The 23042-nt window shown below is 49.9% G+C and overlaps 1 protein-coding gene and 1 long non-coding RNA gene across 6 annotated transcripts in view; both read left to right on the top strand.

Moving 5' to 3' along the window:
• LOC132338024 (opioid-binding protein/cell adhesion molecule homolog) overlaps window positions 1–21036 on the top strand; it is a 295262-nt gene extending 274226 nt beyond the window's left edge. For 3 of the 5 annotated variants that reach the window (XM_059867155.1, XM_059867157.1, XM_059867153.1), the window contains 5 exons: window positions 6532–6657; window positions 6940–7086; window positions 7168–7288; window positions 8102–8253; window positions 18153–21036. In XM_059867155.1, coding sequence (XP_059723138.1) covers window positions 6532–6657; window positions 6940–7086; window positions 7168–7288; window positions 8102–8253; window positions 18153–18253 — 647 coding nt within the window. In that variant the 3' untranslated portion in view covers window positions 18254–21036. The remainder of the gene's footprint in view (window positions 1–6531; window positions 6658–6939; window positions 7087–7167; window positions 7289–8101; window positions 8254–18152) is intronic. The other 2 variants (XM_059867156.1, XM_059867154.1) reach the window with 1 other exon arrangement.
• On the top strand, window positions 8748–12370 carry LOC132338093 (uncharacterized). Its single transcript, XR_009489359.1, has 3 exons — window positions 8748–8948; window positions 10642–10865; window positions 11988–12370. It is a non-coding gene; the product is annotated as an uncharacterized LOC132338093 (long non-coding RNA).
• Window positions 21037–23042: the final 2006 nt, after the last annotated feature.

Raw genomic sequence — 23042 nt, 5'->3', positions numbered from 1 at the left:
GCGTAGATGGCAGGAAGCCAGAGGGGTTTTTTTGTCTCCCTTTTCCTCTTTTTGTCAGGAGCTGCCTTGTGACAGAGGGATGGATGCTTTCAGAGATAGATGTGTTTATGGCATGCTGGTGTGTTCTGGGGAGAGTTTGGGATGAAGAGAGAACAGGCATATAAGGCATATCCACCCCAGCCTCCTCCTGTCATAAAGGCTGGAGTGGAGCTGAAGTGGGGTGGACCTTGGTGAGCCCTCCTGCCTCTGGGATGAGCAGTGTAAAGGCCACCTCTCAAAAAGGGTGAGAGGGAGATCTTCTGGGAGGTGCAGGCTTGCAAGCAGAAGCTGGGGGACCTTAATGGCATCATGCTGCAGGATGGTTTTTGGAGTGGGGAGTGTGGTAGGCAGGCACAGCCCTTCCTTCATGGCTTGGGCTGCTTCAGGTTGTACTTCAGTCCGAAATGTGGAGCTCAGGGTCAGTGTTTTGGTGGAGGCTGTGAGTTGGGATCCCTTCTGGTGGAGATTTTGCTGGTGAACATTGGTACTGGCCATCCCTACCTAGCAGTGGTCTTTGGTATTTCTCAATGTCCTCTGTTCCTGATTCATTTAAAGAACCCTTCCCTGTACTGCCTTAATTCTACTCACCATACTGAAGCCTCTCCCTGCTGTTGGCATTGTTTCTCTTGTTTCTGGTTGGCACAATCCATTTTCTGTCTTGGTGTTTGCTGCTTTCCTTGCCCTGAGAACCAGGACAGGTTTTGAAGGGCCGTGGGCTTTGTTTATGGGTTGTGGTTGTGTAGTGTGTTATCCAAATGCACCTAGGGATGCTCTCCTGGAGCTGGTCCTGTGTCTCACTCCTTGCCTCTTAAAGCAGCACCTGTGCAGATGTAGCTTCTCCAGGAGTGTTTGAAAACCAAACTGAGACTTTCATTTTTCCCTTGTGATAACAACTGGCTCCTTAGGGTTCCTAAAGGGCCATCCCTCCCCTCCCACCAAGCCACCGCCATGGAGATCTTTTTCTCCAAAGAGAAAAGGTCGGATGAAAAGTTGCAGCCAGACCTCTATATCAACCTTCCTTCCTCCCTGAAGAGGCAGAGGATGGGCAAGAGAGTGAAAACGGCCAAATGAGGGTGATGCAGGAGCAATGTGATAGTGAATTCAAAGACAAAGCAGCCCAAAGAAAATCTGGAAGGAATAGCAAAGTTTGAAGAAGGAAGCAACTAGAGGAGGAAAAAACACAAAAGAAAAAAAGGATGAGAAGAAAAACCCAGAGTCCCTAGAACAAAGGAAAGAGAGAAGGAAATGTCTGCACATAGAAAAGCACTGGAGCATCAAAAGGGCAGGAGGCAGCAAAGGGGAGAAATGAAAGAGTGAGGGCAGGGAGAGGGGGAAGGTCTGGAAGGAGGAAGAGTCAGACTGGCAGGCAGAAAACAGCACACACTGCCCAGACAGGAACAGCCACTGTCCCTAAAGTGCCTGCTGTGACATCCCAACCCAAAATCCAGATGGGAGAATGGGAAAGGGACAGGATGGGGTCCCCCTGACAGCATCCTTGGGCTCCCAGTCTCAAAGCTGCCTGAAACCAGTGAAAAGGAGCCATCGGGATGTGCCACAGGGACCAGCAGCAACAGATGATTAATTACTGCAAAAAAACAAAACTGGAGAAGAGGAGGGAGAACTGGTGAAGTTGTTTCCCCATTATATTTCCGAACAGAAAGAGCATTTTAGCTCGTGCACAAATAGCTCCCTGGGAAGCACTCTCACTTCCTAATTGTTCATAAATTTACTGACAGGTGGTTACACAGTAGGTATAACACTGTGAGTTTTGGTTTTATTGCTTTCCCTGTCTCAACATGAAAACTTGGAGAAAAAGGATGCACTGTGAGCAGTCAGGTGACTCCACCTGGGAAAGGGTGCTCAGTGCCTATATTTAATTTTTGCCATGTTCCTTCCTGTAAATCCCACAGAGATCCACAGAGGGTGTTTTACTGGGAGAAAGCTGTGAAAAGAGGGTGTTCAAGACCTCAGGCAAAGAGAAAAGGAAAATATTACTAAAATGGAGTGCCTGTAGAAAATGTGAGGCCATGACACGCAGCTCACTTTGCAGAGAAATTTGACAAAAATCATTTTGTTGACCAAACTGTAGCTTTTAGAAGTGCTTAATCCATTATCTCAATAAAATCAGCTCTGATGAGCCTCTCAGACAGGGCTGTCACCAGAATGGTTCGATCAAAGATGATCATCATCACTGCTGAGAAGCAACATGTTGTTAAAACTCTCGATGTCACCTCCTTGCCCCAGTCACATCCCCTGTGGGAACACTGAGGTGCATTTTCACAGGGTTACCCTGTGTGTGTCCTTGTAGGTATCTCCTGCACCACAAAAGCAATGAGCTGGAGAGAGGGAAAACATCCATTTCCATCTGGCAGCTGGGAGCTGGCTCTCAGGTGCCCCATTTGAGGCCATCAGCCCCAGACAGGAGCTGTTCTAGGGAAGGTCTCGTATTGCTGGTGCCTTCAGCAGACACACAGGGACTGGAGGAGGCCCCGGTGCCACCCTGCTGTGCTTCTCATCAGTGAGGGAGATGGAAGGCACAAGCAAAATGTGAGTTTTCAGCATATTTGCCTCCTTTGTGCTGACTTTCTGCACGCTAATGAGACCTTGCACAGTGACACCTCTGACAGCCCCATCCTGCCTGTGCTGGGGAGGCTTGTGTGGAGCTGGAGATGCCTGGGGCTATAGGCAGCTGGGGTGCTGGGAAGGGAGGCAGTGTCATCTCCTGCAGGCATCCGACCCCTGCTAGGGTGACAGTCCCTCTCCTTGCTGGTGACAGCATCACCTGTCACAGGACACAGCTGGACGCTGCAGCTGCAGAGGTGAGGGAGCTGCATGAATACTGCATCTCCCCAGAATAGGAGATGTGTGAGAGGGGATGGAAAGGGAGGTGCCAGGGCAGAGACACAATGTGCCGTAGGTGTGACAGTGTCCATGGAGGCTTCAGAGCTCCAAAGATGAGATGTGCCTCTCTGCTGTCCCTATGGGGACCTGTCCCCCAGGTAGGGGTGGGCAAGTGTCTGTTGCCTGGCAGTTTGAAGAACCCATAGTTATCCATCATCTCCCCTTATCAGCAGCGTAGGAAGACATCTCTTTTAATGGATTAGGAGCTAATGATGTGGAGGAGGGACATCAGTTGCATGTGTCAGCCACTGTGCTCATGCAGGCTCTCCGCTCCGAGGCGTGCAGCAGTAATGATCTGGCAGCTAAAAATAATCCAGGGCCACGGCGGCGAGTGGCTCCAGTAGGGATGGGCGCTCCGGAGCAGCCGGGGATGAGTCAGCCTGCACACGGTCGTGTGCGTCACCGTCATGTGCAGCCTCCGATCATGCAGTGGTTCCCGAGGTGCTGTTTGTTCCCCGCATGCTTTAGTGGGGAGGAGTTGTCTCTGAGGGCAGGGACTGTCCCTCCTCACGCTTGGATGTCTGGTAGTGGCTCTCCAGGTCTGAGCTTTCCCGTTGCTCTTGTCCCCAGATGGGACAATGAGTGCAAAGCCACCACTGGGTCCCCGAGCAGATGGTGGGATGGAGCATACTGGGGAGAGTCCCACAGATATCCCGAGTATTGCACAGGACATGGCGGTGTCACCGAGGTGTGATCCCATGGCCAGCCCCATAGGGCCCAGTCTGTGAGGTGAGGGGAGGGATGGCACCTCACAGTGCCCAGAGATGGTGGCAGACACTGGCACATGCCCAGGCCCCATGGAGACTGTGGATTGGTGCATCAGGCAGTGTAGGTCTCAAGTGGTAAAGGATGGAGATAAATCACAGGCTTATTGTTATTGAATTTAGTGGCATCGCTTTCACATTCAATTTCTCTCGCCGGCTTTCCGAACAAACAAGAAATTACAGTGCAAATGTATTTTTTGGCTTACCAAACCTTATGCATTAACTTCCCAGTGATTAATATTACGCAGGGCTGACGAAACCCTCTGCGCGCCGCTCGTCGCTCCGGTGAGACCATGCTGCTCGTCGCTTCCTCAGGATTTATTCTTTATCCAATTTGCTTATAGTTGTAAACTTCTGTGAGAAAGGACTATGGATGAAAAGGGATAGAGATGGTGTTCTGCCCTGTTTTTCTCACTGCAGCTGTATAGAGCAGAGGGAGGGAAATGTAAAGAACCAAAGGTAATCCAGGGAAAGGATGCTGTCAGCAGGTAAAGGACTAGGAACAGCACCCACAGTCATGCTGCAGGGCTGCCTGACCTGTGAGGGGACCAAGAGAAATCTATGGGGTTTGGGAGAGCCTTTGGACTCCCTGCCCAGCACCAATCCCAAGCTGTCACCACCTTGATACAAGGCAGCTTTGGTGGGATGTGCTTGTCAGGGCAGCCATGCCTTGGCCATCCCTATCTCATGGTATTGACAGGGTGTGGCTAAGGGCTGGTTTTATCCACGTCATATTTGCCATCAAATTCACCCTGCCTGCATCCCTAAGTGGCCCTAGTTTTTACCCGCTCCTCCCATGGCAAACCAGCATGTCCTTGAGACACCATCCTTGACAGCCCAGTCAGTGGGATCTATAAAAATGTAATCAAGGTCCTTTGATGTCCTTCTCCAAGTCCTGGTAACCTCGTAGGCAACGATCGCAGTCACAAGTATTGAGCTGCCCTGTGGGGTCCCCGTGCTGTCCATGGGTGTCCCTCCACTGTGTGTCCCTGCTGGCTCGCAGGGACATTCCTGATTGGATTAGGGCAGGCAGTGGAAGCACGGCCATGCTTCCCTGGCCTCTGGATGTTCAGGAAATGCAATTCCCCACTGTGAGACCTGCTGGCATGTCTGTGTCAGCATCCTTTGCTAAGGGAAGGGCTTTCAGGCTGATACGTGGGTTTGTATGGCTTGGGGTTTTCCAAATGGGAGCACTGGGACTGTAGTGGTTGTGGGTAGTGGTAATTTTTTCCACAGGAGTGAAAGTGTTTCTGTGCCCAGGAGGGAGACAGGCTCAAATCTGTGCCCAAAGCACCAGATTCTGCATCTCATTTTGTACTTGTGGTTTGGGACTCAGGGAACAGGAAAGGGATGTCAGCCTTGAACTGGAGGTGTCTGGGAGGGCAAGGATAGAACGATGACTGTGATTTTGCTGATGCCCTGCATCACACACTATTGCTCTAGTCCAGCATCTGCAGGCAAAATCACACAAGGAAGAGACAGGCTGCCATCTGGAGCAGGGGTGGCATCCCAAGGTCTCAGCATCCACTAACGATGGTGATGTAATCTCGGACCTAAACTGCTCACAAGGAGGACTGGTTTGCAGGGTTCAGGAGCAGATGGAAAATGCCCCAGTTGTGGGAACCTTTGTCCTGGATGTTCTTGTAGTTTTCATATGTTCCTGGTACCAGTTTGAGGAGCTGTTACTGGAGGGGAGAGGTGCAAGGATGCTGGTAAAATGGATTAGTGTTATCTTGTCTGAGTGAGGAAGGGCCATTTACAGCCTTCCTGCAGCTCATTGTGGCTGCACTGTTGGAGTTGGCCGGTTCTGCTCCGAGCGTTAACTACGTTTTCCAGCAGTTGCCGGCACACACTTTTCATTTTTGGATTGCTGCTTTCCCCTGAAGGACTCAGACAATCTCCCTCTGCTATAACAGACTGTACTTCTATATTAATGTGTCAAGTTGCTGGGAAATTTACTGCTTTGCAGAACCCATAGGGCTGCAGAGACTGCATCGCATCTTTGCCATGGCTCATCCTGCTGTGCCGCCTCTCCCACGCCAGGAGAGAGGAGAATCTCCCTTGGGGGTGCAAGAAGAGCCAAAAAGCCCCACTTTTCCTTGCAGGCAGCGCTGGTGCTGGCCACAGTGGTTTTCAGATAGTTATCCTGGAATTCCAGCCCTGTGGGAGAGCCCTGGGTGCAAGGGTTGGGCATCAGATGCCACTTGACCTGGGCTTTCAGCATGTTCTGTGCTTGGGGAGGAGGCACAGGGCATCCTTTCTGGTATTGTAGGTATGGTGTTTCGTTTGAGGAGGGTTGTTAAATATGGCCTTATTTACTCCCTGGGGTGCAGACCCTTTAGGGGGTTGTGTCCAACAGCCCAGAGTGCCAGGAAGCAGCATCGGCAAGTGAGCTTTAATTGCTTTTTGCCATGGCCAGGGATATTTATGGGTACGGAGATTGCCAAGTTATTTATTAGATGGAGTATCTGGGGATAGAGTAATATAAATCACCCTGGCCAGTATTGAAGGAGCAGACGCTCAGTAATTTAAACAGCTTTAATAAATATGCTAAAATATGAGCCTTGTCTCAGGCCATAACGAGAGCTGGTTATCGGGGTCTTGGCCATGGAGGGGGGGGACTGGCACAGTGAGCGGACCCCTCCACGCCCCAGATCCCTGCTTGGCTTCAGTCCTTGGTTTGGAGACGTGGAATTGCTGCCTGGATGGGGCAATGGAGGGGACACCAGCATCGCATAATGGGACAGGTCTCGTGGCTAGGGTCTCCCAGGTGCGCCTGGCAAGCTGGTGTGTTGATGGTGCCTTTGGTGGCCTTTATGTCTTGCAGTGCCCCCTCAGATTGTCAACATCTCGTCGGACATCACCGTGAACGAGGGCAGCAGCGTGACCCTCATGTGCCTGGCGTTTGGGAGACCAGAGCCCACCGTCACGTGGCGGCACCTCTCCGGGAAAGGTGAGCCTGTGCTTGCTGTAAGAACTGCCTGGGTCTGAGGAGGGGCCATCCTGGCCTGTGTGGGATGCATGGTTGTCCCTGTAGAGGTGGTCAGGGCAGCATTAAGGCGACTCACGGTCAGAGGTGCTGACATTTTGGTGTGGCCTGGGATGGGGCAGAGGATGCTTGTCAAGTGCTTCCTGGGTGGAGGGGATGCCAGATGCCCAGGCAGGGGGTGTCGGGGCAGGGGCACAGGGAAGTTCCTGGTGTTGGTGTCCATGGGTGACGGTGCCACACGTTCAGTACATCCCCCAGGGCAGACCTTTGTGAGTGAGGACGAGTACCTGGAGATCACGGGCATCACACGGGAGCAGTCCGGGGAGTACGAATGCAGCGCCGTCAACGACGTGGCCGTCCCAGATGTGCGGAAAGTCAAAGTTACCGTCAACTGTGAGTCCAGGGCACAGGGCAATGAATGGTGGGCGGGTGGGTGCACGTGGGGCAGTGTGACACAGCAAGATGTCTCTGCAGACCCACCGTACATCTCCAACGCCAAGAACACGGGCGCCTCGGTGGGCCAGAAGGGCATCCTGCAGTGCGAGGCTTCGGCCGTCCCCGTGGCAGAGTTTCAGTGGTTCAAGGAGGACACCAGGTGAGGGGCTGCAGAGGCGGTGGAGGATGGGAGGGTAGCCACATCCTTGGGGTGACAGGGTGAGGAGGTAGAGGGGGGTTACAGTGTCTGAGGCCATTATGTGGAAAAATATAGTATTTGCAGGGATCCCCAATGAAGGAAGAATAATGAGGAGGACTCCATCTTATCAGAAGGCTAATTAATTACTTTATTATACTATATTATTCTGTACTCTATTACACTATATTACATTACGTCTAAACTGAATCTGCCAAGCACTAAACCCTGCACACAACTGCACTCGTGACTGCCAGCTGACAGTCCTGACACACACACACACTTGGCCCTGATAGACCAAGGAAACAAAACACCATCACTTTGGGTAAACAATCTCCATATTGCATTCTACTTTGGCACAAACACAGGCACAGCAAATGAGATAAGAATTGTGTCTTCTTTCTCTGATGTTCAGAGAATGTGAAACCCAGAAATATTCTTGGGAAGAATTGTCCCTTGCTTTTCTCTGTGAAGAGAAACGTGACAACACAAAAAGGCTGGGATCAACTCGTTTTGGTGGGTGCTCAGCTAAGGGCTGAGGAAACCCCACAGTTGTTTTTCCCAGGGATGGTGGCTGTGGGGCACATAGGTCAGGCTGGGTTATGGGATGGAGAGTGGAATGGAGAATTTGTCTTCAAAACTAGGATGCGCAAGTCCACTGGGAGAACATGTGGGTGTGTCGTGGTGTTGGCTGAGGGGAAGCAAAGGGGTGCCCAGGGAGGGGTAAGATCCACCCCAGCCCCGTTCTCCCAGCACTGCTATCGCGTTTCACTACAGGTTAGCAAACGGGCTGGAGGGAGTGCGGATCGAGAGCAAGGGCCGCCTGTCCACGCTGACCTTCTTCAACGTCTCAGAGAAGGACTATGGCAACTACACGTGCGTGGCCACGAACCAGCTGGGCAACACCAACGCCAGCATCATCCTCTATGGTAGGTGCTGGTTTTTTTTTTGCAGTAAGGTGAGGTGACAAGGAGGAATAAGAGGAGAGCGAAGAGGAGGCATTTGGAGAGGAGGAGGATGAAGAAGAGGAAGAGGAGGAGGAGGATGAAGAGGAGTTTGAAGAGCATGATGAGGAGGATGAAGAGAAGGAGGCTGGCAGACGGCCAGTGGTGGAGTGATGGAGCAGAGCTGGCTGTATTTGGTGTTCCTGGTCCATCGAGGTGCCAAACGGCACCAACCCCGAGCAGTGAGGTCCTGCCGGAGGATGCTCAGAGGATGAGATCTGTATCAGCCCGACACTGGGTGCACAGCACAGTTGGCCACAGTCAGCTGAGCCCTGGTGTTGCTGGAGCACAGGGGTGAGAAGGGAGCCTGGGACAGGTGAGAACACGCTCTGGGTGCATGGTGTGGGGTTTTCCTTGTTTGCTACTGGCAGGACTGCCAGCAGTGATCACGTTGTACTGGCGGTAGCAGGATGGCTGACGTCAGCCTGGGTGATTCAGGTGGCCAGGAAAGGAAGATGTTTGAGGAATGGTGTCATCAAGGTCAGCTGTCACTGAGGAAGGTGGCGTGTACCTGTGGCATGTCCCTTTGGCACTCTGACAAGCCGAGAGAGCTGTCACGATCCAAGGGTGGACAGCAGGAGCCTGCCTTCCCCCAGCAGGAGGGAGAGGATGGAAGTCAGGTAGGAGGCTCAAGGAGATGTTCAAAGGGAGAATAGTTTCCAGAGCTTGGAGTTTGGATGGATGGACACTGTAGAGGGGGCCTGTGGGGTGCCTGGTGTTTTGGGGTGGTGGGAGGGGCACATCTTTGGCTTTGGTTGTGGGGCTGGCTGGCCCATTCAGGTGTTTTCTGCTGCACTCTGTTCTGTTGTGTTCTGTAGGGTTGTGTTTGGGTAGGGGCTGGTCCAGGCCTTTCTATTCTATCCAGTTCTCCTCTGCCCTAGCCTGATTTCTTCTCTTTGGGCCCAAGCTCTGGGTTCTGTTCCCTCTCCACTGCTCTGTTCTCTTCTCTTCTGTTTTACCTTTTTGATGAAGAAATTTTCCCAATATCTAGTATAGCGCAGTACAGTATAATAGACTATACATAATACAATATGATACAATATAGTACATATGATTATTAATAATAATTTATCAATAATAAATATATAGATATGAAAACAACTGTTATTCATATATTTAATAATAGCATCTTGTTGACATATATTATTACATATAAGCATATTATTCTTTATAATGTATTATGTAATATACTCATAGTATATAAATTATAGAATATCTAGTATACATTATTAGTTTTTACATAGTACAACATATAATTTACAATGTATATGTGGTATTTTATATATATATGTTTTAGGGGTATAGGAGTTGCAGTGGCAGTGCTGAATTGATGGTTGGATTTGATGCTCTTAAAGGTCTTGTCCAACCTTGATGATTCTATGATTGTATGTAGTAAATATTGTATTTGTGATATTTAGTACGTGAATAAGTACATTATGTTTCCAATCCAGTTTTCCCAATATCCTTTTTTTTTTTTCTATTTTTTTCTATTTTCCTGTCCTGCTGGCACACTTACACTAGCTCTTTCTCTGATGTGAGACAAAATAACATCACCTAAGTCTCTTTTTTTCATGACTTGAAACCAGACTAAAGAAAAAGTTGCAGCCGAGGTAACTGCCTCTACTCAGAAGGGGACTGGATTAGGGATTTTTGGTTTTGTTCCAAGCTATTATGTGGTTATCTTTTATTTGACAACATCTGTTTTCAGGCATTTTTCCTTCTCTCAGCAGATAGTGTTGCTCTTTACACACTCCTCCTGTGACAGCACAGCAATCCTCTCACAACGGTTATTAATTGATGCCAACATGCAGAGAAAACAAAATTTCACCTTGTTTTAATAAATTAATCCTACAAACACGTCCAGCAGGCTAAAGTGAAGTACATTAGAGGTGATTGCATAGATGGGAAAACAGGGATATTAAAAATCATCCATAAAAGGTGAGATGTAGGAGCCCAGTCCTGTGGCTCTCCCTGCCTTGGAGCAACTCCTGTTAGTAATGGTCTGTTTAGAGGAATACTAATATTTCTCTAATCCTTGTTTTATAAAAGGAAGATTAGGAAAATATTTACTAGTGAGACAGCAAGGAAAAGCATTAGGAAGGAAAAGTTAAAACTTAAAATGTTCCATTTGTTTTCGTGTGGGTATTTACCTGCACCAACACTGAAGCCTAAATTTGTCTTTGAAAGGATATTGGCACATCCTTTGGATATTGCTGTGTGAACACTCAGGATACCTAAAGCTATTTTAATTTCATAACTTTTAATGGAGAAAAAGGCAAACATTCATATTCTATTTTCCCCCCTTCTTTCAAGAGTGTATTGAGTGAAGCACACTGGAGCAGAGAGGAGCAAGCAGGCCATGGAGTGAGTTCAAAAAGGAATTTAAGCAGGTGGGATTCCATCCCTCCTCAAGGATTGCGCTTTTTTCCTTTTGCGAACATGTTGTGAAATTCAACAGCTTGTCTGTCAAAACTGCAGCTTCTTGGAAACACAGAGGAGAGTGGAAAAGATGGGCTCTGTGGAGAGCTTCTATTTGGGTATGTGCGTGGTGTTTCTTGGACAGTCTCTACCAGCCTTTGCCAAAGGGGAGAGGCGCACAAGTGGTTGGAAATCTGCTAATTCTTTTATTTAAAGATTTCATGTCTGGGTTCACTTTTTGATGAGCACTTTGCATTTTGTACTTGCTATTTATATATGAAGATAGGGAGAAAAAAATCACCCAAACCTGGATCTCTTTTAAGTACAGTGTGTCCCTCAGTCACCAAGGGAAATTCCCCCAAGCCCTCATCCCAAACTGGGAGCTCTGGGACCTTTTATTGGCCCTTCCCATTGAAGAGCTAATGGAATAAAGAGAGATGTAGATGTTTTATAAAAGATGCCATCTGCATTTTTCCAATGTATTTCTAGTATGTAATCTTTTTGATTGATGATTGAGTGAGTTAACTGAAAATAAGTTAAAATACCAAGTGTTAGATGTGATTTAAACCAATTATTCTATGGAGAGATAAAATCTTTTCATGCTTTATTGTGCACTCTCTTAAGAATCAGCAGCTTCAGACTAAATACATAAAAGCAAGGGAAAGCAATTATGTCTTTAAGAATAAGAGCCCTGATTCAATATTTAAAGACTGCTTGACTTAAAACACTTAAAACACAAGTCATAGAATCACAGAATGGTTTGGGCTAGAAGAGACCTTAAAGCTCATCCAGTTCCACCCCCTACCCTGGGCAGGGACACCTTCCACTGTCCCAGGGTGCTCCAAGCCCCATCCAGCCTGGCCTTGGACACTTCCAGGGATCCAGGGACAGCGACAGCTTCTCTGGGCACCCTGTACCAGGGCCTCACTACAAATATTTGAATTTTGCAAAAAGAAAATCAATGCAAAACATATGCAAAAAAAAAAAAAAAGATGATGTAAGAAATAGCATCTTTGCCCTGTTTTCCTATTGCTGTGGAGTGTCTGTGATTGCAGTGATTTTCTGTGTTTGTTTGTGCACACAAACCAGTAATCTGACAAAAACTAGGAGATATTAGGAGTGGAAATTAGTAAGGAGAGGAGAAGGAGGCAGTGCTGTATTCAGGGAGTATAAATATCTGAACCAGGTCTTTTGTGCAGGAGAGAAAGTAATTACCCCACATCTACTTTTGTGCATTACAGGAACTTCGAAGGGCAGGTGAATCTGTCCAACTGCTCTTTTGTACCTGCCACCAGCAATGCTTTTCAGGTCAAGGGAGCAGCTCACACCTCATTTCATCATTCTGCTGGTTGCCACCTGCCATTATTAATAGCCCACAAAAACGCTGAGATATGTAAGCTCCGTAGTTGCTGCTGAAGAGTCTGGGAATTGCAATCCTCAGCTTTATTTTGCTTCAGGAATGTGCTGGTGGGCAGCTCAGGGATTGGTGGTCACACGTTGCTGTGCCATGGTGCCACAGCCAGCCTGGCTGGGAGCAGTGGAGGCGGCTGGACACTGTTGGGTGGGGAGTTACAAAGGCTTCCGTTCTCTCTGGTCAACAATAAAATGATTTTTTTCATGTTCATTGAGTGGATTATGCTGTGTGGATGTTCTGGGTGGGATCAGGGCAGATGTCCATCAGGTGGCTGGTGATGGCTGGCTATGCTGGGGCCTCATGACTCTGGGCTGAGCCATCCATCCCCTCAGCATCTTCTGCTCCAAACACCCCTCAGGAAATGGCAACTCTTCTCTGGAGCCAGGCTGGGAGAGCTTGGAGTGTTCATCTGGAGGAGAGAAGGCTCTGGGGAGACTTGAGAGTCCCTCCCAGTGCCTAAAGGAGATCCAGGAGAGCTGGAAAGGGCTAATTCATGGGGTTAATTTGGGTTATTTGGCCAACTAATTGAGATTTGGGGTTATCTGGGACAGACTCACTTTCTGTAGAGAACTTTATGGTTACTTTAGATCATTGGGTTACTTTGGCTCAATGAACTAACATTTGGGGTTACTGTAGCTCATTGAGGTTAAAAGAGGTCAAACTGGTTCTGGGCAGAGCACTTTGAGGTTCCTTGAGGTCAACCAGTTCATATTTGGGGTTACTAGAGGTCATTGGGGTTACTAGAGGTCAAACTTATTATGTGCTGAGAACTTTAAGGTTACTTGAGGTCATTGTGGGGTTACTTGAGGTCAAACAGGAAATATTTGGGGTTACTTTAGGTCATTGGGGTTACTGGAGGTCAAACTCACTCTTGACAGAGCACTTTGGGGTTACTTTAGGTCATGGGGGCTACTGGAGGTCAAACTTGTTCTGTGCTGAGAACTTTAAGGTTACCTGAGGTCATTGTGGGGTTACTTGAGGTCATTGTGGGGTTACTTGAGGTCAAACAGGAAATATTTGGGGTTACTTTAGGTCATTGGGGTTACTAGAGGTCAAACTCACTCTTGACAGAGCACTTTGGGGTTACTGTAGGTCACTGGGGTTACTGGAGGTCAAACTTGTTCTGTGCTGAGAACTTTAAGGTTACTTGAGGTCATTTTGGGGTCATTTTGGGATCATTTTGGGGTTACCTGAAGTCAACCAGGTCATATTTGGGGTTACTTTAGGTCATTGGGGTTACTGGAGGTCAAACTTGTTCCAGGCAGAGCACTTTGAGGTTCCTTGAGGTCATTTTGGGGTCATTGTGGGGTTACTTGAGGTCAAACAGGAAATATTTGGGGTTACTTTAGGTCATTGGGGTTACTAGAGGTCAAACTCACTCTTGACAGAGCACTTTGGGGTTACTGTAGGTCACTGGGGTTACTGGAGGTCAGCCAATTAACATGGGATTATTTGAGGTTCCATTCCATCTCTGAGGACCATGTTGGGCTTTGCTGACTTTAGCCATTTTTCTTGTTCCATTATTTGAGGTCACCAACTCCAGCAGTGACACCAGAGCTTGGACCTGAGTTTGTGTCCCTGCCACAACTCCTTCTGTTCCATTTCACACCAAGGAAGCCCCGTGTGCTGTTGCTGTGTCATGCCTGCCATGGTGCCAGTGTTGTCAGTCCCACTCTCAACCCAGCTTCTCTGGTAACTTCAAGTTCCCTTGTCACCAGGAGTTGTTCAAGGCTCCCTGACCCTTCCCTCTGTCCCCTGGCCCCAGCTGTGCCTCCAAATTCCATCCCACCCATGTCCTGTGAGCACCTGCCCCCCTTGGCCTGTCTGCACATGAGCTCCTCCTGCATTCAGTTTTACCGGGAGAAGATGTAGATCCTGAGGGTCGGGAGCAGAGTGAAGCTCTCCAGCTCCATCTCTTCTGGCTGGTACCCCTGGATCTCTGTGTCCCTCTCTCCATGCTGACTTTTACCTTCTGCAGCTGCAGATCTGGTGGGATGTTTCAAAGACACCAACACAGCTTGAAACCAGGCTTTATTAGACAATCATTACCATGGCACATCACCCAGGGTTAAGCTTTGGGGAGCTTGGGAGGTGAGGGGGAAATGCTTCCTTCATGTCTTGGTGAATGAAGCCAGAGCTGAAGTGGGATATCTTGTTTTTCCTCAGTATTTATCAGTGTTCTCTTCTTCTCCATCTTCCTGTGAAGGGATGAGGGACAGCTCCCTCTCCTTCACTGAGCTGTTTTGTTGGGTTTTTCTCAGCACATTCCCTGTTATCCTGTGGAGTTACTTTGCCTTCACCTATTACACATGTATTCACTTCACTTACTATACATGTATGTTTTTTTCCTTTTCACACTTTTATTTCCACTTGGCCCCTATATTTCACATTTGTCTTCCTGTGGTTGATACTTACTCTGTGTTTTCTCTTAACTATTTCATGAAATGCCGATTGCCAACTTTGCCATTAGATGCTGTAAATGATCCATATATTATACTATGCTATAAAATGCTTACCTACAGTCACTGCTCACATTAGCATGGTGTCCCAGGGTCAGTGTTTGTGGCAAGCCTTAGATCTTGCTCAGCTTGTGTCTCCTTTTTGTGTGCAAGAAGCCACCACTTTTTGTTCCTTACTCTGCGGTGGGTGGCTGTTCAGTTACAGGGGTGAACAGCCCTGTTGGAGTCTTCTTAGAATTAAAATTTGAGTTGGAAGGGACCTTTTAAGGGTCATTTAGTCCAACCCCTCTTTAATGAGCTGTCACAGGCCTTGAAGGACCGTGCAGTTACCTGAGGGAAAATATCAGGAAAAATCTCATCCTGGGGAGTTTGCCAAGACTTACACGAGGTGCCTCTGCTCTCAGACATGAGTTGCTGGACAGGCTTCCCCCAGACTTCCTTCAGTTATTCCTGTCCTCAGACATGAAGAATTGGACAGGTTTTCCCCCATTAGCTGCTGTTGCAGACCATGAGAAGCAGAGAGGAACTGTTGTCTTTTCCCATGCCCTCTAGGAAGGAGAGGCTCCAGCAGCACCTTGAGCTTAGGCACGTTCCCTTCCCCTTTCTCCTGAGTCCTGAAAATGAAAAGCAGCAAGAGACACATTCTAAATTCTTCATCTCCATGTGGCTGTATCTCACCTGGAGAAGGGTGAATGTTGCAAAAAATTGGGAGGAGTGAAGTGGAAGGCATGGGACTTCTGTCCTGCACAGGAAGAAGGCAGGAAAAGAAAGTAAAAGCTATTTTTTGGTGCATGTGAAGGGACTGCTTAGCTCTGTAAGTATTTGTGCTATTCCCATGGCACACACTGCAGTTGGGATTGCCTCCAACACAGGCTAAGAAAATCCATTCACCATAGACCCACTGATTCCTTCTGACCTTTGTATTCAAGATCTTAGGAGAGAAACAAAATCCCAACCTTGCCATCTGTACTCAAATCAAGGTCTCAAAAAATCTAAGGTTACCTCAAGGAGAAGGAAGGAAATAGCCAGAAAGGCGGACACAAAATAAATCAAGAGGAAGAAAACTAAAAGCAATCAATAATAAATAACTGCAATAATAAATAAGCTGAGCAGGAGCAGCCAGAGTCCAGGTGCACTCACCCCTCAATGCCCAGGCACTGGGGTTTGAGCAAAGCAGACCCAAAATATTTGCTGGGATGGCAGGGCTAGGGAGCCTCAGTTGAGTTCTCTGCCTGTCCCAGTGGGAGTTGTCCCTTTCTCAAGGAAAGTGACAGTTCAGAGAACACCGGAGTCACAGGCAGCCTGTGATGAAATGCGCCATCTGCCCTGATTTTGTGATTCTATCTAATTACTATTTTATTTGGTTCCTGTATCTTTATTCTTGTCTCTCCTGTAGAGTATCTTTGCAATCTTTACAAGGCCTAGCTGTCTGATACCAGAATACATTATTCCACAGTAAAGAGTAAAGAATAAATTTAAGAGAAAATGTTTGTTTTCTTTTTCTTCTAGTAATGACCCAGCATTTTTAGTTTTATTTCCTCCCTGTATTAGGTGACTTATCTATTTGGGAGCTCTCCAACTCAACCACAATGCAATTGCTTTAGGATAGATTATGAAATTTCTGAAAGTGTCATTAAATCAAAGCCAATAACCAGTGCAGAACTGTGAACTAGAAAATAGTGATAAGAATTAGTCACACATTAAAATCCACATCTATAGAGATGCTAGAGAAAGGCACCAATTTAGCAGTGTCTGGGCAGGTGTAAATACATAAAAGTTAAAGGCTAATCAGCATTTGGTATTAAATCTGCAGAAATTTTCACTATTTCTGTGATTTTGGATGATGTGCTGAGCTGCTGCCATTGGTTTGAGGGGTGAAAACCAAAGAAGAGGGAGCAGCGACAGGTCTGAGGAAAACCAAGCTAAGAAGCCCTTTCTATTCTACCTGCAAAGGCTCTACCTGCCCCTTAGAAATGTGGGTTTCCACTTGTCATATCACAAGGTCTATTCAGCAAGGAAATGTCTGATTATGGCATAGTTCTACCCCTCTTGGATGATCATGTGCTGTTATAATCAATTTTGTTTAAGCATGGGCATGACACAGCTTCTTGCTCATCACTCAATCTTCCCATCATTTCCTTCACCTTCTGGCAGTGCTTGGATTTAACATCTCAGACTCTCCTTTGCCTCTTCCTGAATTAAGATAAATGCTCACAAAAAATCAGTAGATAAAAAGACAAGGAATAACATCATCCTGAGGAAATTATTGTAACTGGATATGATTTCATAGAATCACAGAATGATTTGGGTTGGAAGGGGCTACAGGAGAGCTGGGGAAGCACTTTTGATAAGGGCATGGATGAGGGGGAATGGATTTAAACGGGAAGAGGATGAGTGTAGATTAGATACTGGGAAAAAAAGTCTTCACTTTGAGAGTGGTGAGGCCCTGCCACAGGTTGCCCAGAGAAGCTGGGGCTGCTCCATCCCTGGAAGTGTCCAAGGCCAGGTTGGACAGGGCTTGAAGCAACCTGAGATAAGGGAAGGGTTCCTGGCCCATGGCAGGGGGTGGGACAAGATGGTTTTTAAGATCCTTGTCAACCCAAACCTTTTTGGGATTCTATGATGAACCCATTCCAGGTGACTGCAGGCCTGAGAGAATATTCACAAATGCATAAGAATCCCATTAACTTCACACTTCATCCATGCCCTGAGTTTTGATGCTAAGACAGCTGAGCACTTATTTTTCTCTTTCTTCCCTTTCAGAATGCCAGTACTGGGACTCAGACCTATGACTTCCCTAAATTCCTCTCCATGGCCACAGGGAGCGTGGACAGACCCATGGCCCTGTGGCAGAGTGTGTAGTGGCTGCCTCTGCTTCCCTCACTCAACCCAGCTGTCTCATCCCATCCTGACTGGCCCCCTGTGTGCCCTGCAGCCCAAATACCAGCCCTAACAAAAAAACCAACCCAACAAATCTCTACTCTAGCCATTCAATCAGATGACCAGCCTCCTCCCTGCCTGACCTGCCTGCCAAGAACCCTCCAGCAACCCCAAAATGCTCCTGCATACTGAGAATGCACATCTGGACAATGCCATTTCCTGAGCCAATGATCCTTTGTCACCAGTCACGAGTTGTGTCACTCCAAAGCACCAAGGTTCTGGTAGCTCTCACGTGATTGTCTGCATCAGGACTCCCCAAGGAGGGCAACTTCAGGCATGGTTGGGCTGGATTGACACCTGCCCAGGGCATCATCCTCCTCCTCCTCCTCATACAAGGACTGTGCCTGCCTTAAGTGTTCCTCAAGCTCTTTGCAAACCTCCTCACCTCCTCCTCAGCACTGACACTGCTCTCCAAATGATGGACAAATCCACCACCCCTCCAAGGGGGAACACAACACCCTGGTCAGCTTAGGGGTGGGATGTGAAGGGGAACTGCTGGGACAATGGGGAGGTGGGTTCCCTTTGCACTATCTCATTATCTCAGCACTGTCCCTAACGCTATCCTTTGTCTTTCTCCTCTCTCCTCCACACAGGGCCCGGAGCAGTGCACGATGGCGGCAACGCGGCGTCCCGGGTGGCTGCCGGCCTCTGCCTCTGGGCCACCCTCCTTGCTCGCCTCCTTCTCGACTTTTGATAAGGGAGCGGAGGGTCCCGGGAGGCCTCGCCGCACCTCTCCCCCGCCGCGGGCTCGGCCGCTGCGCCGCCCGGGGACTCCTCTCCACCGGACGGGCGATGCACCGGAGGACGGGCGGCGGTGCCGAGCGTCCGAGGATGGCCCCGTCTCCCACGTGCCGGGATCGTTCTCGCCGCCGGTTACGCTGTACAGACCCCACCACGTGCCACCAGACTGTCACCCGCCACCATCACCCCGGGGATGTGGCCCGGCACGGACGGTGCCCCCTGTGGCTGCCTCATCTCCAGCGCCAGGGGCACGGAGCCTTCGGGGCGGGTGCCGCCCAGAGCCTTCACCGGGATGTCCGTCTCGTCGTCTCACTAAGCCGCCTATGCCCAAAAAGACCCCAAGGTTGAAGCCTCCTGGCTCTGCCTTCAGCCCTCTCAGTCCTGAATGTCAGTTCTCGTCGCCAAAGCTCCTCCCTAAGCACCCCGATGTTGCCAGCCCCCCATCATCTGCCTCTGCTCCTGACAGGATGCTCTCTGGCCCTTTGGGAGAGGGTCACCCGGCAAAACCAGTCGTCCTTCAAGGGTCACACACTTCTCACTACTCTTTATTCCAGCTGACATCTTACCCCTGTCCTTCCCACTAAAACCCCTTCACCTTCCTGAGGACACGAGGCTGCTCTCCCAGGAATGTGAGCCCTGGGGACTGCCACCAGCCCTCCTAGAGACTAGAGCCTTCTTGCTGCATCGGACAGCCAGGCCCTCACTCCTTGCTCCAGATCCCTGCCCACTCTGCTGCTGTCCCCCTGATGGCAGGGGCTGCCCCATGTCTCTCACCTTGATGCTCTGCCAGCACTTTTTGGGGAGGTTTCTCTGGACTTGTTTTCCAAGCACTTTCCAACTTGAACATCAAAAGCACAGCATCACCAGCGTGGGGCAGAGGCTCTGAACAACAGATCGAAACACCAGCTGACAAGGCCCTTTTGCTACAGCTCTGACATTCATGACCGTCTGTATCTCTGCCCCTCATGGGGCCCTGAGCTGCAATGTCCTCACTCTGCCTTGTCTCATGCCCATCACGTGTCCCTTCCTGAGGAAAGTCTGATGTGTCTGACCCTATGGAGGAGGCCTGGGCTCTGTCAATTTGCTGTGCTGGCACAGCAGGGACAAGGATGGCTCCAATGCTCCCTGCTGCAACTTGCCTGTGACACCAAAATAGACACACCCAGACTCTGCCCTCTCTGCTTCTTCTAGCCACCCTGGGAGCTGCCACCCATGGCAGTAGCCGTGTCATCTCCCTGCATATGGAATTGTGTTCCTGATAGCCTTGTGCACCATGGACCCCCTTGCCTGGTACATTGTGGCAGCCCTGAGCCTTCTTGTTACTCGGTGGCCACCCAGGAATGCTTTGGTGCCACAGTCTGGGGATGGACACTCCCATCCTGCTCCTGAAAAGTCACGCCTGGCACTGGACCCTATTGCTGCGACAGGGAGCCTCGACTACAGCAAGGCACCGAGCAAGCACACAGAGTGTCCCCTGTCCTGACCCAGCACCTCCCCGTGCCTTGTCCCTTCTTTCTCCCTCCACAAGTGAGATGACTTAAGAACAACGGCCACACACACACTGTCTTCCCCCTGCAAACTCTGCTGCTGCCCAAACCTGCTTGCTGTGGCTGCAAGGAAGCTGGAGTGCCAGCTCTCAGCACAAAAGATGGAAAAACCACCCTGAGCCAGAGGCCATGATGGGCCACCACCGTGTCCTCTATGCTGCTGTGCCCATCCTCATCCCTGTTCTCAATGGGCTGCCCAGGACCTGCTACAAAATCTCAGTGGATGCTCCTGCCCCCCCATCCTGGATGTTCTACATGTACCATGGCTGATTGACAAAAAACACCTGGCCCCAGGCAGGGGCTGCCCCAGTGCTGGCCTGAGGCGCTGACTTACCTGGTGGACGGGGATCCGGTACTGACTGGGTGAGTCCGCGTCCTGCGGTCCCTGCGGTGCTGCTCTGCTTCTCCACTGGCATCCAAGAAGGGTGGCAATGTCAGAGATCTGGGTCCTATCCCACGGCCCCGGGCATGTTTATCACGTGAGGATAGCACTGTCTTCAGCCAGCACGGCAACACACATATCCTTCCCCACATGCCCACTCCAAAATATCGTGGGTGCAGGAGACACCTGGCCCTGATGCCTTTACTGGTCCGCACTGCCCCACAACCGTCCCCTGCTGCCACCCCGTGCCCTTTCCTTGGTCAGCCCCAAATTTCTCTGTCCCCACAGCAGAAATGCTGCAGAGTCACAGGGCAAGAGGCCACGGCAAATCGGAGAGCGGCAGCGACGAGATGCCACGACGCACACTGAGGCTGGCGGGCCTGGTGCCAGGGCTACCCCCATCCCATCCTTGTCCCTGGGTCGGGTGGGCTCCCCTGTACCCTGCCAGGATGGCATTCGACTTTCTCGTGCCATGTAACGTGCCATTGTGAGGAACGTGTTGGCTGTCTGAGGCCGGCCCCGCCGCGGCTCTGCTGGTAGGCAGACCCATTTGTGACCACTGCTCTCCATGTCTGGAAGCCCAGGAGGTGGCCGGGTGCCCAGGGCGGGGGCAGTGTGGCTCTTGGGTCTCCTGCTGACAGCCGTGATGGCTGGTCTTGAGTTTCTGTCGATCATTGTATTCCAAGGGTGGCTATACTACCTGAGATTTGTGCATGTTACATTGTAGTTGTAACCTTTTCTAATTCGGCAAGAATAAGAGATGGTTGTGATTGTGCAGTGTATCAATAAAGTTTGACGAACTTTGTACCTTCGGGGCTTTGCTTCACGGGTCCCATGCACCCCAGGGAAGGGATGCAGTGCTGGGCACCTGCTGAGCTGAGCTGGGAGGGCTCTGCCACTCCTGGGCTCCCACCCAGCACTTGGCTGGACCCTCTTTTGATCGTCCCCTGTGACAGTGATGCTTGAAGCCCCACAGCTGGGGGCCTGATGCTGTTTGGGCCACCCTTCACCCCATCCATGCATCTCCCCTGGGAATCCACCAGTGAGTCTTGGCTCCTGCCCACCTGTGTCTGCCGATGAGCGATGAGCACACACCTGTTGACGGAGGCCCTGCAGGGTAAGGACTGTCTTCGTTCTTATCGCTCACCTACGTTCCGTGGAAGCAGCATGACTGGGGGCCTCTTTTCCACGACTGAGACATTCCCAGCATCTCCTCCATCATCTTGCAACAACGCTTACTCTGACAACTAAACCTGCCCCCATGAAGGGAGGCCTCTGCAGACAATGCACTCCCAAGATTTGCTCCTGTCATGATCTGGCAGTGTGTGACACAGACCAAACATCTTTGTGCAAGGACAAAAACCATGAGAACCAGGAGCAGAAGACCCGTGACCCTCAGTGTCTCCCTGACATGGCTGTAATCTCACAGCAGGCTGTGCCCATCACTCCCAGGGGATGCCTCACCTTTCCACACCATCAACCAGGAGAAAACATTTAACAAGCTCTTCTAGTGTGAGACCTGCTGCCAGGAAACTGGGGGTAGTGGGACTGTGACAGACCCATCAGTCTTGCTCACTTTGAGACCTCCCTTCATCTTCCCCAACATGGGAATAAAAAGCCCAGTCCCAAGAGCGTTTCCCTGAATGCCACAACAAACAAACAGCTCCATCCCAGCACTGCTATGAGCTACTGTGACCTTGCACATCAGGAACACCTCTGTTGTCCCCCTCGAGTGACCCAGCAGACAGGTAAGTGCTTCCCAAAACTCAACAATCTCCTGAGGGAAGGGATCTGGGAGGGATGTGTCACCTTGCCCACTTTCCTCATTTCACCTGCAGTGAATCAAGCACTAGTGACCTCCATGGGAGACTCTCTTCTTTGAGCCTCTTCCAAAAACCCCACCCCATCAGGGAGCTAGGGCTGATTTGCTGTATCTACAGGTGCCACAAAGCAACACTCACCCCTTGCATGTGGCCCCTGCGGATCACGCCACAATCCAAGCTTCCCTAATGCTTCCCATCTTCCCATGCCAGTTCTGCCTGATACCCAGTGCTGGACCTGCCTCCACTGGAGTGAATACCTACAGATGCCCAAATGCTCCTGCTCATGGCACATCCTAATGTCTCGTCTGCATTGTCTCCATCACAGAGCATGGGGAGGCAATGCAGCCCCTCTCTGCCCATGTGATATCCTCCATCTCCCTTTCCTGGCTTGAGAGAGATGTTTCTCCATGGCCCTCAGCAACACCCAACCTGTGCCTAAGGACATGCACCTCAGCTGCTACATCCAGGGGGAGGGACGGCATATTTCAGACCGTGACTTCCATCCCTTCCCAGCACCAAGAAACACCCTTACCTATGTCAATAAATTATTACATAAATGCATCCATCGAGCCGCCTCTCTCTCTTTAACTTCCTCTTTGTCTGCTACTTTGGCACTGGACACTCCTTGATCTCTCACCTAGAACACCAAAAAAGTTACAATTACAGAGAGGAGGTGAGGGAGAGAGCCCTGTTACCTCCATACCTATCCCTGGATCCCTCCCCATTATCCCCAAGCATCTGGGCATTGCCTCTCCTTCCAGGTTTGCTCTACTGTGGCTGGCAGGTTCAACCTGGGAGTTGCAGGAGCTGCATAAAGACCCAACACCATCGTCTCTGCCATCCTGACCCTGCTACCTGTGCCCAGCTGTCCTGTCCCCACACCCTCAGTACCCTGTCCCTTACTTGGGATATGCCACAAAGCCTGAGCATGGTTCTTCCCTTACCCCATGTCAGTATCACCTGGACACTGCATGTCACACCTCAAAGAAG

The sequence above is a fragment of the Haemorhous mexicanus genome, chromosome 24 (assembly GCF_027477595.1).
Source record: "Haemorhous mexicanus isolate bHaeMex1 chromosome 24, bHaeMex1.pri, whole genome shotgun sequence".
NCBI classification, from domain to species: domain Eukaryota; kingdom Metazoa; phylum Chordata; class Aves; order Passeriformes; family Fringillidae; genus Haemorhous; species Haemorhous mexicanus.
This window is presented reverse-complemented; position numbering and strand designations above follow the sequence as displayed.